At 39.4% G+C, this 17070-nt stretch overlaps 1 protein-coding gene across 2 annotated transcripts; it reads right to left on the bottom strand.

Annotated features, from left to right (window-relative positions):
- Positions 1-10563: 10563 nt before the first annotated feature.
- LOC143038897 (uncharacterized) lies at positions 10564-16731 on the bottom strand. 2 transcript variants are annotated; one of them, XM_076208610.1, is made up of 4 exons: positions 16597-16731; positions 15813-16319; positions 15063-15162; positions 10564-10681 (listed from the first exon to the last, which is right to left on the bottom strand). In XM_076208610.1, the coding sequence occupies exons 2-4, from the start codon at positions 16284-16286 to the stop codon at positions 10605-10607; spliced, it is 651 nt and encodes a 216-aa protein (XP_076064725.1). In that variant the 5' UTR covers positions 16287-16319; positions 16597-16731; the 3' UTR covers positions 10564-10604. The 2 variants fall into 2 exon arrangements, with proteins under 2 accessions (XP_076064725.1, XP_076064724.1); XM_076208609.1 differs by lacking the exons at positions 10564-10681; positions 15063-15162 and having other exon boundaries at positions 15264-16319.
- Between the last annotated feature and the right edge of the window lie 339 nt (positions 16732-17070).

Below are 17070 nucleotides of genomic sequence, written 5' to 3'. Positions count from 1 at the left end.
CCCACCTTTACTTCAAACCACTCACTCTCTCCATTTCCAATCCTAACACATGCTCTACTACTCACATAAAAACTCTTGACAGCTCCCAAAAGCTTTCCTCCTATCCCATAAATCTGCATAACCTCCCACAGTGCCTTTCTGTCTACCCTATCATAAGCCTTTTCCAGATCCATAAAAGCCAAAAAAAACATCCTTCCCCTTTCCTATAGCTTTCTCACATATCTGTCTTACCACAAAGATCTGATCTACACAACCTCTACCAGTCCTAAAACCACACTGTTCCTCACCAATTACTCCTTCTGTTCCTCTCCTAATCCTCTCAATTAAGATTCTCCCATAAGCCTTCCCTACTACACTCAACAGGCTAATCCCTCTGAAATTACTACATTCACACTTGTCCCCTTTTCCCTTGTAAAGAGGAACTATACAGGCACTACTCCAGTCCTCCGGAACTCTACCCTCTCTCCAGCAAACATTAAATAATCTTGCCAACCAGTCCACCATCACTGAACCTCCCTTTTTCAGACATTCTGCATGACATCCATCCAGACCAGGTGCCTTACCTGCTTTCATCATCTTTACAACTGCCTTCACCTCATCCTTCCTTATTTCTCCTCCATTCTCCTCACTCATCACTCTCATTTTCTTCGCATTTCCCACTGCAGCTATCTTTCCTTCCCTATCCTCCTTCACATTCAGCAACTCCCTAAAATATTCTGCCCATCTTCCCCTCACTGCCATCTCTTCCATTATCAACTCTCCATGATCTGTACCTTTTACCTTTTCTTCCCTACTTGATTCGCCTCCTCTTCCTCTCTTAATTTCTTTCCAAAACATCTTTTTATTACTTTCAAAATTTTCTGTCATACTCCTACCCCATTTCACATCTGCTCTCCTCTTTGCCTCCTTTACCTTTTGCTTTACTTCTCTTTTCTTTTCTTTGTACGTCTCATATGACTCCCCTGTCCTCTTTTGTAACCAATCTGTGAATGCTCGCTTCTTCTCTTCTACAACCTTCTTTGTTTCCTCATCCCACCATTCACTACCCTTTCTTCTATTTCCCCCTGTCCTTCTTGTTCCACACACCATCCTTGCACACTTTAAGACTCCCTCCTTGAACCATCCCCATTCCTCCTCCACACCCATCTCTGCTCTATCCTTTACTCCCTCCCACTCCTCCTTCAGCTTCTTTTCGTACTCCTTCTCCTTTTCCTTTTCATTCAAGGAGTTCACTCTAAGAACCTCCCTACCTTTTGTCCCTTTCCTCCTTCTCCATCTATCCTCCACTCTCAACTTACCTTCCACCAAAAAATGATCTGATATTCCCCCACCCTCTCCCCTTAGCACATGTACATCCTTAACTCTTCCTATCATAATCCTATTTACCACTACATAATCCATTAAAGCTCTATCTACCACCCTCTCCCATGTGTACTTATGCTTGACTTTCTTCCGAAACACTGTATTTGCTATCATCAACTCTCTTTCTAGACACATTTCCACCATCAACTCTCCACTACGATTCTTTCCTGGAACTCCACACTTCCCAACCACTCCATCGATTGGACCATTTCCCACTCTAGCATTAAGGTCTCCCAGTACTATTACATTGACATTTCTTCCTAAACCCTCTATGCACTCATTTAAATCTATCCAAAAGGCCTCCCTTTCTTCCATGCTCTTCTCACTGCCCGGCCCATATGCACTTACAAAGACCCACATCTCCTTCCCCAGTTTCACCTTCATCCACATTATCCTTGAGGAAACCTCTTTCCACTCCACTACCCCTTTACCTATCTCCTCACTTACTAGAATAGCCACCCCTTCCCTCCCTCGCCCTCTCTTCACTCCTGATAACCTCCCACTTACACTCCCAAACATACACTCACCCTTCCCTTTCAACTTAGTTTCACTCAAAGCCAACACATCCAACTTTCTTCTCACAAACATACTACCTATCTCTTCCCTTTTACTCTCATCTGTACCACATCCACGCACATTAAAAGACCCCAACCTTAGGGTGCTGGCCCGAGGCCCGCCAGCACCCCTTATGAAAAATACATGGTAAATAGGCATCAAGTTCTAACAGTTGCAGTGGAAGAACTAAAGGACTGTAGATGTGAATAAACATGAACAACTTTACAATAGGGTTGGACATCTGGAAGACCAATCTGTTAAACTAAACGAATTTGTAAAAAAAGTGCTGTGTGCACAACTAGACTGGGTATTCTGGATGCAAAGACAGTTTATCCTGAAAAACTGGAATCAGAATGTAAAATGTCCAAAGCTTGGAAATGATAAAAATGACACTAGACCACAATCCAACTTGCAAGGGGGAGTGGAACCAGATTGTGATTGCCGAGAGACATGAAAGTAAAAATAGAGGAAACAATTTAGTCATGTATCATGTATGGAGTGGCAGAGTTAAACTCAATTGTTACACATGAAAGAATCTAACATTACAAAGTGTGGATTTCATGCAGGCATGTGGGGTGTATGATAAGTTAAAGATTTATAAAGCATTCAGGGTAGGCCAAGTGAGACCTGATAAACACAAACCACTGATTGTAAAATTTACTGGCACAAAATCATAAGTTGCAATCTTTAAAAATGTAAAGTACGTCAAAGACAATGAAGTTTACAAGGGCTTTAGGGTAACAAGTTATTGCACAAAAAGGAAAAAATCAAGAAACAGCCTTGATTAAAAAAAATAAATGGAGCCGCAGGGAAAGGGCGTCACAGTAACCAGTCCATCATGGAAGAGGTTAACCAAGGTGACAAGACAGGCATGGACGGGGACAGCAACCAGTGCATCAGAGCAAAACTACACAAAAGGAGAGAATCAACACAGGAAGGAGCAAGTGGAACACCAGGACAAATAGAAATGACAAGCCAGGCGAGAACTGCCCAGTAGTTCAAAAGTAAATACGACTAGCTCAAATAATGGATTTAAAAACAATTACTTATTCTATCTAGTAATGTAGACACCTTTGGTTTAGATAAGCAGCTAGAATTAAGGGAAATGCTGAAGATAATTGAAAATACTCTTCAAATCATTGCATTGCAAGAAGTGAAAGCAAAAGAACAGTATATGAAGCTGGCCGAGTACAAAATAGATAACCGTATAATATAGATGCAAATGAAGGAAGAGGATTGTTATTGCATGTTAAGAATGATGTACTGTGAAATCAAATGAACCAAATACAAATTGTGGATATAGTTGTGTATAAATTAAATCCAGCAATGATGATAACCTGCTCATCACATCAGCATACAGGAGCCCCAATAGTTCCGCAGAAAATAATGACAGTTACAACTTCCACAAGAAATCACTGATAAAAGTTTAAAATAAACTAGTGTTGGGCGACTTTAATCTTCCCTTAATAAAATGGGATAATTACACAACAGACGAGGGTATGTAGGGATTTTCTGCCTTTTGTGGAAAGAATTAGAGACTTTCTTCACTCAACGTGTTAAAGAAATGACAGAAGAGAGGAGACTGTGGGAAGCAAATCATGAGAAAGAGGACCAATAATCTACCAATGTCAGGACTACTGACTCTAGACAAAAATTAAAATGAAATAGGCTTTGGGAGAAACTGGTAAAAAAAATTTTTACACAAAATGAAAGTGAATGTGTACAAGTTGAAGTGCAGTACAGAAGAATCAAACAAGATGGGAGACGAAATGCCATCAAAACCAAGGAAAAAGAAAATGCAAAACCTGTCAGAATGCTACAATATTCTGGCAATATGTATAAAAAACCAGGACCAAGTCAAGGATAGCTCATCTTTACACAGATGACAACAATCTTGTGAAAACAAGTGACAGAAAAGGCAATGGTTCTTGCAGATAAATTCAGTTCTTGTATAAAAAAAAAAAAAAAAATTGCCAAGGATCTATCCCGACTACATCCAGGTTAGACCACGGATAAACTATGAAATCAGAAAGGGTCTGCAAAAGCTTAAAAACAAATTCACCAGGTCCAGATGGTATTCACCCAAGAATTGTTAAAGATCTGATGCAAGAACTATTGGTATCACTGAAAATATTCAGTAGTTCACTGGAAGAGGGAGTAGTTCTGGAGGATTTGAATATTGCGCAAATAACACCAATATTTAAGGATAGCAAGAATGACCCTGGTAAATACAGACCTGCAAGTCTAACTAGAGTTCAGTAAATTAATGGAATCAGTCCCGCGAGAAGCATACACCTTATGAAAACTCAAAACTTGTTTGCTGATAAACAATTTGGGTTCATCTCTGGCAGATCAACAGTGCTTCAACCGATTCAGGTCTTGGACAAATGGACAGAGGTCATTAATGAGGGCAAAGCCAAGTTTGTGATTTCATGAAGGCACTTGACAGTTCCCCACAAAAGACTACTTGCCAATTATGGAATAGCCTAATGTGTTCCAATGGATTTAATTTTTCTTTTTTTTTCTGGCAGAAAGCAACAAGTAATGGTTAATGGCGAGGCCTCCAACTGGAGGGAGGTAACCAGTGGGGTGCCTCAGGGATCAGTGCTGGGGTGTCTTGTGTCATGTTCATCAATGATCTTCCAGATGCAGTCATGGGACCAAGGTACATCTTTATGCAGATGATACCAAGATTTAGAACAATTCCAAATGAAGATAACTGTAAAAAGCTTCAGGAAGACATGAACTGAGAAAATGGTCAAAGATGGATGCTCAATTTCTATTCAGTTAAAAATAAACATACGAGAATAGGTAGATATAATGTAAAAGAGCAAGAGTACAAGATGTATATGGCAACATACCCAGCACTACAAATGAAAAGGACATTGGAGTTTTCAATGACTATCTGACATGCACAGAGCACTTAGCCGAGAAAATCAACAAGGCTAACAGCCTTCTTGGTATTACAAGAACTTATGTCCACCTTGATTTTTCCATCCTGAAAGCACTGAACATTGCAATAACAAGGCCTCGTTTAGAATATGCTTCTCAGATCTGGTGTCCTCATCTAATTAAAAACAGGGGCTATTGAAAATGTTCAATGAAGAGCCACTAGAATAACAACAGCTGAAAGGACATGATTATGAAGAATGGCTTAAGAAATTAGATCTACCGATACTGGCCTACAGAAGATCAAGAGATCAAATTGAAACTTACAAGATCATTACCCAGAAATATGACTAACAATGTACAAGAGGTATTTGAGATTAGGGAAGGCAACACAACTAGAGGAAATTCAAAGATTTTTAAAGAGAGCAAGACTAAGAATGATTTTTCGAATCTGGTAGTAAATACTTGATTGTAGGACAACTTGTCCACGGACATCTCGTCCATGGACAACTCGTCCACAAAACTGCAAAGTAGGACAACTTGTCCACAGACACCACCATGGGTGGTCAACTCGTCCACGGACAAGATTTAAAAAAACTTTTAGAAAATTATTTTATTACCTTTTTTTAATGATATTTCATGTTATTTCATTAAAATTTGCTTTAAGATGGCATATTTTGGTAAGTAATAGATGTGTTTATAAATGTTATGGACATGCTTATTTTAACACCCTAGAATAGCTCCAACTATGATCAAAAAGAAATAATCACAACTCTATCATATTTACACCTAATATTTACCCCAAGCTTCAGGTTGTAACAACGCAGACAGGTGCTCAAAAGATTCTTCTGGATGGATTCATGTACACTAAGAAACATTGGAAACTAGTATGTTATAACACATTTGTAAAAGATCACCGTTAACCCACTATCGGAGAAATAATAACGGAAAGTACAGAGAAACTGTATATTTCGACTACTCTCTGTAGTCCTCTTCAGCAGAATGCTTACATAAGGTTAAGGTACAAGTATATATGAAGAAATGAGGGGTACATAGAAGGGGATAAGGAAAGTGGGGGGGGGCTCAGGTCACATGCCCTTGAAATGGTCGGGTCAAAGTAGGACAAGGGGTGATATTTTGTCCAACCGCTTTAGACATGATCTTGTTGACCGCTAACTTGGTAATACAATCTGGGGGCCACTGGCCTTTAGAGGTATTAAAGTTAGGATAATGTTTTATTAGAGAAGATTCTACAATTTTTCTTCTATAGCTACAGTGTGATTTATAAATTATTGATGCATTATCCCAATCTAATCTATGGTCTTTTTGGCTGGCATGAAGGAACTAAGAAACATGTTTCCAAGTCAGCTGATGAAGTTGTCTGGCGCTGTATCCAACGTGATGTCAAATGCAGTGCCCGCTTGAAGACCACCAAGAGCCTTATTGACCATAGGCTTGTTGGTGAGCACAGCCACATTGCAGACCGTGTGAGATGTGATGTGGAGCAAGCTCGCCAATATATGAAGAGGAAGGCTGCTACCAACCAACGACCGCCCCAACAACATCCTCAGCTTCATCGTTAGAGAGCTTGATGATCAGGTCAAGGCACGCATGCCAAGGCCGGACACCAGCAAGCGTGTCCTTCGGCGTGTCCGTGCTGCTGGGCCTTCGTGCAGTGTTTGGAGAGGAGATCCAGGTCCGGTTCTGTTTCTACCACCTCAGCCAGTCTATTTGGAGGCAGATCCAGGGCCTGGGTCTCAAGAACCTGTACGAGTCAGATGACGAGTTCCGGCTCTTCTGCGGCCAGCTGGATGCCCTGGCCTTTCTTCCTACTGAGGACGTCCATGAAGGCATGAAACATCTGCGGTCCACCATGCCCAACGAAGCAGCAGCCTTAGTGGAGTATTTCGACTCCACTTACGTCTCCGGCCAGCTCCGCCACCAGCGCCGAGTCACCCCCACCCCAGGCAGAGTCATCCAACCAGTTCGGCTTCGGCGCACTCCACCGATGTTCCTACCTGGGCGGTGGAACCAACATCACGCCACCCTCAACAATGAGCCACGCACAAACAACATATGTGAGGGGTGGAACAATAAGTTCTCCAGTTTGGTGGGCCATTCCAACCCCACCATCTGGAAACTTATCGAGTGCCTTCAAGCAGAAGCATCCAACGTCGACTCGGTTCTCCTCCAGGATGAGCGTGGCATCCGCCCTGTGAAGCGAAGGAAGAAGTGCTACGCTGAGCTGCAGACACGTTTGTGCAACTTGGTGGGTGACCTGAAGGCTGGCAAGAAAACACTTCCAGAGTTCCTGCGTGGTGTCAGCTACAACCTCCATGGTGGCAAGCCCAACATCTAGACCTTACACTTGTATATTTATTCTGTATTACACACCTGTATTCTGTATATATAAATATGTAAATAAAGTTTTATTGTTCTGCAAATTATGTTTATTATTCTTAAAAAAAAGTCATTGGACGAGATGTCCATATTCCTGTGGACGAGTTGTCCTACTTTGCAGTTTTGTGGACGAGTTGTCCGTCCACGAAATACTTGGAATGATTTGCCAGAATGGATGGCCAATGCAGACACCGTTTTACAATTTGTTTGAATCAAGCCTAGATAAAATATGGGAAAGCCAAGAACAAATTTAACTGTAGAGCACAACCACTACCACCGTACATGCCGGGAATAACGGCAATCAGGTTATCGAGTTGGAGTCAAAGGCGCCTCTTCCAGAACTTCATCTGAAGTATCTAAAGATCATCTGGATCGTGGTCGTCTTCACTGAATTACGGTCGTTTCGCTGACGGCCTGATTATTATTGTACATCGGACAATTAACAGACGACGGCAGAACCCCGTGTTACCTCAAGTCCAAGGAAGCCCTACAGCTATTGTATTTGTAACAGCGCTTATTAACGTCACCTAGAGTTGGAGACAACCCGGTCCACAATGTGAAACCCATCGTCTAACTCGGGTGTTCTCATTAGGGGTGAAATTCTCCCCCAGGGGAAAATTTTGGTTTTTCTGGGGGCGGGGGGTGAATTGTGACCACAGTAAGTTAACGGGATGAGGAAAGCAATTATAGGTTTTGGCCTATCTGGCCTGATCTGGGCTTGAATTAACCTGTGCTGACCGAAGTTAATCTTAGGATTAAAAAATTGTTACGCCGTGCGACAGTATCGCACGTAATATCAAGGTCTAAATATACAGGTCAGACCATTTGAATTCTTCTGCGCAACTTCTGACGTCATTAGGCTGGGTCCATTTTCTCTTTGTGAAACACTGAAGAAAACTGTGAAACGCCAAGGAAGACAGGAACTATAATATTTTATATATTATATATATATATTATATATATTCATATATATAGACAGGAACTATAATATTTTATATATATCTATATATATATTTTATATATTTGTCAGAATATAACTAATTGCGTGGAGCGGTGCGAGCGAAGGCAACAACCTATTCGAACGACGGACCAGCTTCAACTGACAGCTATAGGACCCCTGAACCCCACTTTGAACAGCCAGGTGACGTTCACGGGCCCGCTGCGCCAACTCCCTCGAAATTCGGTCGGAAGTGGTTAGACTTTATATTCTTATATCTTGCGTAATATCGCCTATGGGCTATGGTGACGCGTCTCAGTAAATTTTTAGTTTCGACCATAGGCGCAATATAGCAATAGAAAATTAATTACCAATTTTGTAAATTATAATGTATCAACGTAATATGTAATTTTGTGAGCGGAAATAAAAAGCAAAAAAGGTGCTAAAACAGATTTTGTAAATAACGAAGTCGTGTCGGACGAATGGTACGCCATGTTTGTTATGATAAATGCCGACGTCGAAGAAATAAAAGGATAAATTCATCTAACCTAAACTAAACTAACCTGTGTTTAATAAATCATTACCTGCAAATTAAATGTCATCCGGCTCGTCCTCGTCGTCGTGAGAGACGTTGAAGCTTTTCAACCACTCCCTCAGCTTGCGGGGTATACAAAGTTCTTGCAGCTTGAAGGAATGCATGTATCTCCTCTCCATAACATTCATGAAAATGTACCTGGCGAGGTACTGTCGGAGGTACCGAGGCCGTCAATTGACAGACAAGATGGCGTCCCGATCCTATGCTACCGACTTCGTTCATTAGCGTATTTGCTTGTAGCAAGGTATTTTTTATTTTCACTTCCGCCCACAAAATTGCATATTACGTTGATACATTTTAATTTACAAAATTAATAATTTTCTATTGCTATAGTGCACCCATGGTTGAAACTAGAAAAATACCCGCGTCTCCTTGTACGCGTGTCCACAGAAACACGTCTTCTGCATTTTTCTTTCAATTAATATATTTTGTTGTCAGCTGCTGAAATTACATTGTTGGGAGGTGCTAAAGATATCAGAAGTATGGGAAATGAAAGTTACGTAAATTACGTTAAGTCGTAATACCTATCAAGTAATGACGCGCTAAAGAAAATTAAGGAATTTAGTCATATTTACCTATTTAGAATGCCCCTTTTGAAACTGACAATCTTGGAAAGGAGGGGGGAATGGCATTCTGACAAATGGTGAAAAGTGTGCTTTGTCCAAGCAAGGCAAAGAACCACTGGACTGGTCTATCTGACTGACTAGACTGGACTGGACTGGACAGACGCATGGCGTCTGTACATTGTTCTAGCGGCTTCGTTTGTAGACATGCTTGTAGCAAGGTTTTTTTTTATTGATTCCAGCCAAGAAAATCTCATCCTACGTTCATGTATTTTAACTTAATTTTCGAACGCTATACCAAGTATGTGCACAACTAAAATAATCCAGTACGAGTCTAGTCTCCTTGTACGCGAGGAAATAGTTTTCACAGATCAACTTGTCCGTGTTAACCGTAGCTTACAAATTGACGGGTCTCACTCCTGTTGCGAGAAGAGATGAAATCACACAGTTCACGGGCTCCCAGCCGTCAACAGACCCTGCTTTCAGCGAAAATGCCATACTCGAACGCGCTCCATCGCAAATAAAACCCTTATCTCCTTTGGGCATAAAGTCCACGGCTGATACTGTGACGTATGCACCTTTGTTTCACAAAATATGCTTAAACGTTTCACGTAGGTTTGTACATCAAGGTACACGCTACTGGACAAGTTATTCCAAGTAGATTAACATCCTAATCCCATTATCATAGAATAAACCAAGTTAGCTAATCCAAGAATATTATTGGTGCTTCTAAGATGTAACACTAGTTTTCTTTAACATAAACTCTCCGAAATGATTAGTTTGGACGACTAACCGCAAACAACCGGTTATGGCTTGCATTCCGGCGTAGACAAAATTTCCATAGCACTATATCAACAATTAACCACAATTCTCTCAGTACTGCATTAAAATAAACGTGGTTGCTCTGGTAACACGCAAGCGCTTCTCTATTGCATTTAAATTATATTTTTCTACCAAATTGTTAGGGTAAGTAGTCAGTTTTGGAGCTTTTGGACACGCATGTTTCAATGTGCTTGCGTGCTTCTGGAATTTTACCACAATAGAATTTTCCGGTCGACTCCAAACTATTTCAATCGCGATCCTCTGCCTCAAGTCGGGCCCTTGGTACATGTTCAACAGAAAATAAAGTTTATACATCACCGCAGCAATGGCTTTGAAACATTGTCCTTCATGAAGTGGCTGGGACCGTGAACCTATCTTGGCAATACAGCGTGCAATTTGAACTGAACATTTCAACAATGTTGATAATTGTACATACCTTTCCGATCCAGTTTCCCAAGGAGATACGTGATATTACGGTAGATTATTGCTTGAAGATCTGTCGTTGATAGCATTGCAAAGAACTTGATTTCTTTGCCATTACTATGACGATATAGCCACCTATTTATCGAACACAAAGGTTACGTTTAGTCTGTTGTAATTGCAAGTTGGTTTTAACTGTTATTTCTGTAAATCTTAAGAGTTCAATACAAAATTGAATTTCATTAGTTGATTTTCACTAATTCATTATTCATGCTTTTGCCTGGACCAAGCCACCTCGTGTATTCTTGGAACAGAATCCTAAAGGAAATTTATATATATATTATCACTACTGAGCAACCGGAGGTACACAATTTATTGAAAATCTAAACTATTTCTGCTCGTATTACGGTTGTATAACAAGTCCAGCACCAACTTTACACGTCCACTTCCACTGCTGTAATTGCATCGACTAACGGTCAACAACAGTGTTGCCACGGTGATCTATGCCAGTTCCCACAAATGAGTTTTCAATTCAATTCAATAAGTTTATTGTTGATGTACAACAAAGGAGAGAGTTGGGTCTTGCCAACTAACCCCTATCATTTTATATTAAATTTGTTTATTACAGTTATATCAAAATAAATGTTTATATTACAATATCAGTGTTGTATTTAACGTTTGAAAGCAAACATTGGATGTTTTTTTTTTTTTTTACAATTTTAGTTAAGATATAATTATTTATGTAATAGCATATGAGCTCAATGAGGTTCCATTGTTCCTGTGGTCTAAATTCATCGATTATTGGGCAATACTGTATATAATGTTGTAGTGAATGTCCTCTCGGCCTTGCGCATAAAGTACAGGGCTCAGGTTCAGCTTCCCTGTACACCTCCCAGTAATATTTATATCCCAGTCTGAGTCTCATAGTGACTAAATCCATTTGGGAACTATGTCTACCATATGGATATTCCTTTGTATTATTTAATACTGCCTTATAATGCTTGCTACTTACACTACCCATCTCGCAACATTTATCTAGGTCTATATCCATGTTAGCAATAACATTTGATCTTATTATTGACCTTACATGTTTATATGTGTATTCATTACCAGGAATATTGTTAACATCTCTAATTGTATTTCGTGCAAGACTATCTGCTTTTTCATTATAATACAAACCTATATATTGGATGGTACCCATACAAAATAAATATGTGTATTGTTTCTCTCCAGGTTATATATAATATTTAAAAATTTGTAACAACATCACAATCAGCTGGAGAGGAAGATACAAGTTCATATAATGCATTCTGACTATCGACAAAAAAGTATACATTTTTACCCATACTCGTAATAATATGTAAGCCTTCTAAGATAGCATATAGTTCAGTTCTGGTTGATGACAAATTATTTGGTAGTCTTTTTGAAATTTCATAATCTTGAAATTCTTCAGAGGAAGAATATTCCCTTATAAACACCCCACATCCTGTCTTGGTACCCTCAACTGACCCATCACAGTACACATGTACCACCTGTTTCCGTGGGTATTGTGACAATTTGTCAAGAAAATGTGCTTTTAATTCGTATTTATACCATTGTTCCTTTGGTTTACTTAGCTTTTCAATGTCAATTTTTACATTGTATGGATTCCAGGTGGTATAGTAGTTATTTTTTATGAGGGCATTAAATTCGTTCATAATATCAAACTTTCTTAGAACCTTACATATTTTGCGAAGATATGGGTTGTTAGTTACATGATTATCATTATATAATGCTAATATATCTCTTTGGAGAGAGTTTGTACCATTACACACTATACGACATACAGTTCGACTCGTTATTTTTTCTATTCTTAAATTAATACTGGGTAATCTTAACTCTCTTCTTAATACCTCTATCTTAGTTGTTGTAGCACACCCTAAAATAATTCTCATTGCCTTATTTTGTACGACTTCTAAGCATTTAAGTTGTTGTGTATTGTATTGCACCAACACAAGTGAAGCATAATCTATGAGGGAACGTATCACATATATATAAAACATGCGAAGTATAGGTACACCAACACCTGACCCTCTCTTTGCTAAGACTTTGAGAGGGGCTAGCCTAGATACACACATATTTTTAACATATTCAATACAATAATTAGCATTTCTATAACCTAATTGTACACCAAAATATTTGTAGTTAAGGACACGCTCAATTTTTACACCATTTACAGTAGGTTTCCTACACTTTTTCTGTTTAGCTTGAAATTTAGTTTTGTTTTCATTTATGACAAGCCCCATGTATGTACATAGTTGTTCAAGTTCATTCACAGCCTTGCTAAGTGTTTGAGGTGTATCACATTGAATAAGTATGTCATCAGCATAAATGATGACTTTGGTACCCTGTGTAAATTCATATCTAGCAATTTTATCCATTAGTATATTGTATAGCATAGGACTCAGAACTCCACCTTAGGGGGTACCTAACTCGAATGTTTCTTCATCTGGTAGTGTTCCCTGTGACCAAACCTTACCTTTTCTATTATACAAATAGTCTTGTATCCATCCTAATAACTTTCCTTTGACTCCCTTCAATACAAGTTCCTCTAGTATAACTTCTTTATTAGATCTATCAAAGGCACCTTTCAAATCTACATATACTTGACAAGAAGCACTGGTATTAGCTAAGCAATGAACAAAACAGTCGCTATAGTCAGCGCAAGGAGAAATGACCAATAAGGCGGGGCTAGGAGATTTCCCGGTGTTGTCACACATGGGCATCCATGGCGAGAACGTGCGTGTGGATGCAATGTTTTCTGAATGCAGTGTGAGGGGGGCGGGGCCAGAGATTAGATGTAGCGGCAACGTCGCTCTCTCTTTTCCATATGCCATGTCTACACTCGAAGAAACGAAACCTTTGTATAGAAAACATTGCTTTGATTTTTACCTCAGTGGTGGTGTGTGACAAAAATTATAATATAATCATATGTGGCAACATTATAAAATCATAAAATAGAATTATAAAATAAAATAAAATTATGAAGTAATTAGATGTGGCCTCACAGGGGAACTCCCAGTGCTCCGCCCTAACGGCCAGTTCTCAGTGCAACGGGTATAGTAGCACGTCCCTTCATGAAACCATATAAATTTTCAGACATTTTATCACCCACTTTATAGATTAACCTACGTAAGACAATTCTTTCCATCATTTTGCACAAGCAGCTGGTAAGTGAGATTGGTCAAAAATTCCCATCACTCTTAGGTACAGGTATAATCATGGCTGATTTCCATGCTGGGAGTAACGTACTATTTCTGTAAGACACATTAAACATATCTAGTATGGGATTTTTCCCGTCAATATTCAGTAATGCATTTATAATATTAAATGTAAGTCCATCCTCACCAGGGGCTGTTGATTTACCACTTTTGACAGCATATAATAGTTCATCTATTGGTATAGGTACACAAGTGTCATCATCCAACTTAACATTATGATTTACTAATTGTAACCTTTGTAACCTATTCTCTGCCAGAGCAATTTGATGTCCAACAGGCAGACCAGACAAAACAGAAGCAGAACTCCATTGTTTAATGAGTTCTTTGACCTTTTTTGCAGGATTTGAGTCACTGGTTACTGAAGTTTTTTTACCTTTGACCTTATTAACGTGATACCAAACTTCCTGTATTGATTTGGTGTTACGAATTTTATTTAGAAACTCATCCCAATACTTCTTCCTCATGTCTCTCTTTAGCTCAGACAAATGTTTAGCAACTGTTCCCATAGCTCTCTTGACATCATGATCATTTGGCTGTGCTTGCCATCTACTCTGTAAGGCTGCCATTGTATCCTGACAATTTAATATAACAGGGTCATGTGCATATGATCTCTTTTGATTATGAGTGTGCTTCTGCCTAGTCTTGTTGTTGTCTACATATTCATTAATTACTTTAAGTAATCCCTGATAAATATCATTGGCATCTTGTAAATTAATATTGTTATTGCTGTACCATTTCTTAACATTGATCAGGAGCCCAGGAAATTTACTTGAGGGGATGCTTAACCTTTTTCTGTGTACTATGTTGGTTGTGGAGAGGGTGATATATGTCTTAAGGGCAAAGTGGTCACTGAGAAGAGATGGTACAACAATAGTTTCACACGTACAAAATGGCATATTAAATAGAGCAACATAATCTAGTCTTCCTGAACATGTGTAGGGACTTTGGCACCAGTAATTTGTACATTATTATTAGCTTTAAGAAAGGTTACCCACCTTACGCCATTAGTATTAGAAGTCTTAAAACTACCTAGGTCTACATGTCTAGCATTAAGATCACCCAAAAGAATTGTACTTTCTTCTAATATGTGCGGAGGTAAATTATCAATGTACAGGGCACCAGAATGAACATACATATTAGTGATATAAATATATAGTTATTTGATAAATGTAGACACACAGTGATATATTCTATTCCCCCATTGACTCCTTTCTCCACCAAGGTAACTGGAAGTCCAGACTTAACATAAGTAACCATACCTCTACTGCTTCCATCATCACAACTAAGAATATGTTGATAATATCCTCTGAGTTCATACACCTCTGGTCCAGTTTCCTGTACAGCTATGAAGTCAGGGCTCTGTTGAAGAATAAATGCATGTATATCAGTTATCCTATCTCCTAGTCCATTAACATTCCATGTCAATAAATGGAAAATTTTGTTATTCATTGTAGGGTTTTGCATCATTTTGATTTGGGCCACTGTTTATTGTTCTGGCTAGCAATGACTTCTCTTCTGAAGGCTTCAAATTTCTCTAGAATTAGTTCTATATTCCTAGATAGCTGTTCGTAATTTTCGTGTCTCTCCTTATCTCGCTTTTTCAAAATTTCAAGTTTTTCCATGATAGATTCCAAATTCTTTGCTTGTTGACAGTTAGCCTTCTGTATTTCTTGATGCACAGTTTCCTTTACTTCTTGATGAACTTTCTGAATGCCTTGATAAACAGTTTCCTGTAATTCATGATGTACTTTCTGAATGTCTTGTTGCACAAATTCCTGTACTTCCTGTTTGACTTTGTGTGTGTTTTGATGCACTAATTCCTGCACTTCTTTAAATTTAGAGTCTGTGTATTCTTTCATCTTTCTCTCAAGCCTTACTCTATCTGCTCTTAATTCCTCTATACTTTGATTTAACAATGTAGTAAATTTGTCCACTGGTAAACTTAGTCGTTCCTGCTCTTTAGCCACTATATTTACTTTATTTGACTGAGTAATGGATAGTGACCTCACCTTAGTTGTAGAATTAGTTGTTGCTTTCTCCTGTTGCAAAGGTGGAAATTCTTCCTGCATTGCTGTGACGTTCCAGGCAGATCTTGTAGGTGGAGGAGTAGTTTGGTATACAGTAGTGGGTATACTTGGTATACTTGGTGGTAGAGTCTTGTAGCGTAGTTTTTTAGGGCATACTGGAGAACTTGCATTGTGTTTACCTCCACAGTTGCAGCATTTCAGTGGTACAGCTACTTTCTGTTGAATCTTTTCCCAGCACTCCTTTGAGAGATGTCCCCCAGCACAGTATCTGCATCGCACATATGTAGCTCGACATCGCCAACTTTTGTGTCCCCATTTGCTACACCTTTGACACAGGTCTGGCTCTGGAACATAGGGAGCAACTTTCTTCCTTCCAACACCGATGATGAGAGTGTCTGTGTCAATAGGTCCTGATACTGCTCCTAGGAGTTGTGGCCTTGGATTTTTCCCAACCATCCGTCGTTTTAGCCACTGGAATCCTGGTGGACACTGTAATAAATTGACATTTATGTAAGTAGGTACATCAAAATTACCACAGTACGTTGTAAGCCAGTTATAGGTTTCATTACTTGTCCCTGGAAGCCATCTGTTATCATTGTGTTATATTGCTGACCATTGATTAATGTGATATATGGTGCATTCCTCCCTTCCTTAAAGAGTGGCCTACACTCAGGGTGTTGTTTTAATTGAGCCATATACAAGGTATATTTGTTTTCCAGAGAGAGGTTACATTTTTCTGGAAATGCTATCATGACTCTTTCCCTACCTGTGGTGTTGTTGTCCCCGACTACAATATCTTGATTCACATCAGCTGCTTTAGTGTCTGCGGAGTTATTTTCTTCAATTATCAAGTCCTGGTCCATGCCGGGTGCTTCTATTGCAGTCATTAAGGGATCTTTCGTGGTGGCAGATTTAGCTTGGTCTTCAAACGTTCCACTAACCTTCATTCTCTGGGCACGGGAACCGGCATTGTTGACACTGTCGTTCGAGTTCTCAGCTATCTCGGCCCAGTCCTTCACCTCTCCTACTCCCTGTGTTGGCGTCTCTCTCATGCTACTTCCTTCACAGTTTTCATTATTCCGACTCTGTGGCAGAGTCATATCCATGTTGTTAACTTCCTGGGAGGATTCAATAGCAGCATAGGTGTGATCTAAGGAGCTCCTTTTCTTCCCAAATTTCGTGGTCATATAATACAAGAAGATTGTCTTATCTGGAGTTATACTCGGAAAAAACCTTCCTC

The sequence above is a fragment of the Oratosquilla oratoria genome, chromosome 25 (assembly GCF_046742065.1).
Source record: "Oratosquilla oratoria isolate Oo_2021 chromosome 25, ASM4674206v1, whole genome shotgun sequence".
Taxonomy (NCBI): domain Eukaryota; kingdom Metazoa; phylum Arthropoda; class Malacostraca; order Stomatopoda; family Squillidae; genus Oratosquilla; species Oratosquilla oratoria.
The sequence above is the reverse complement of the archived record's forward strand: the minus strand, read 5'-3'. Positions and strand labels throughout refer to the sequence as shown.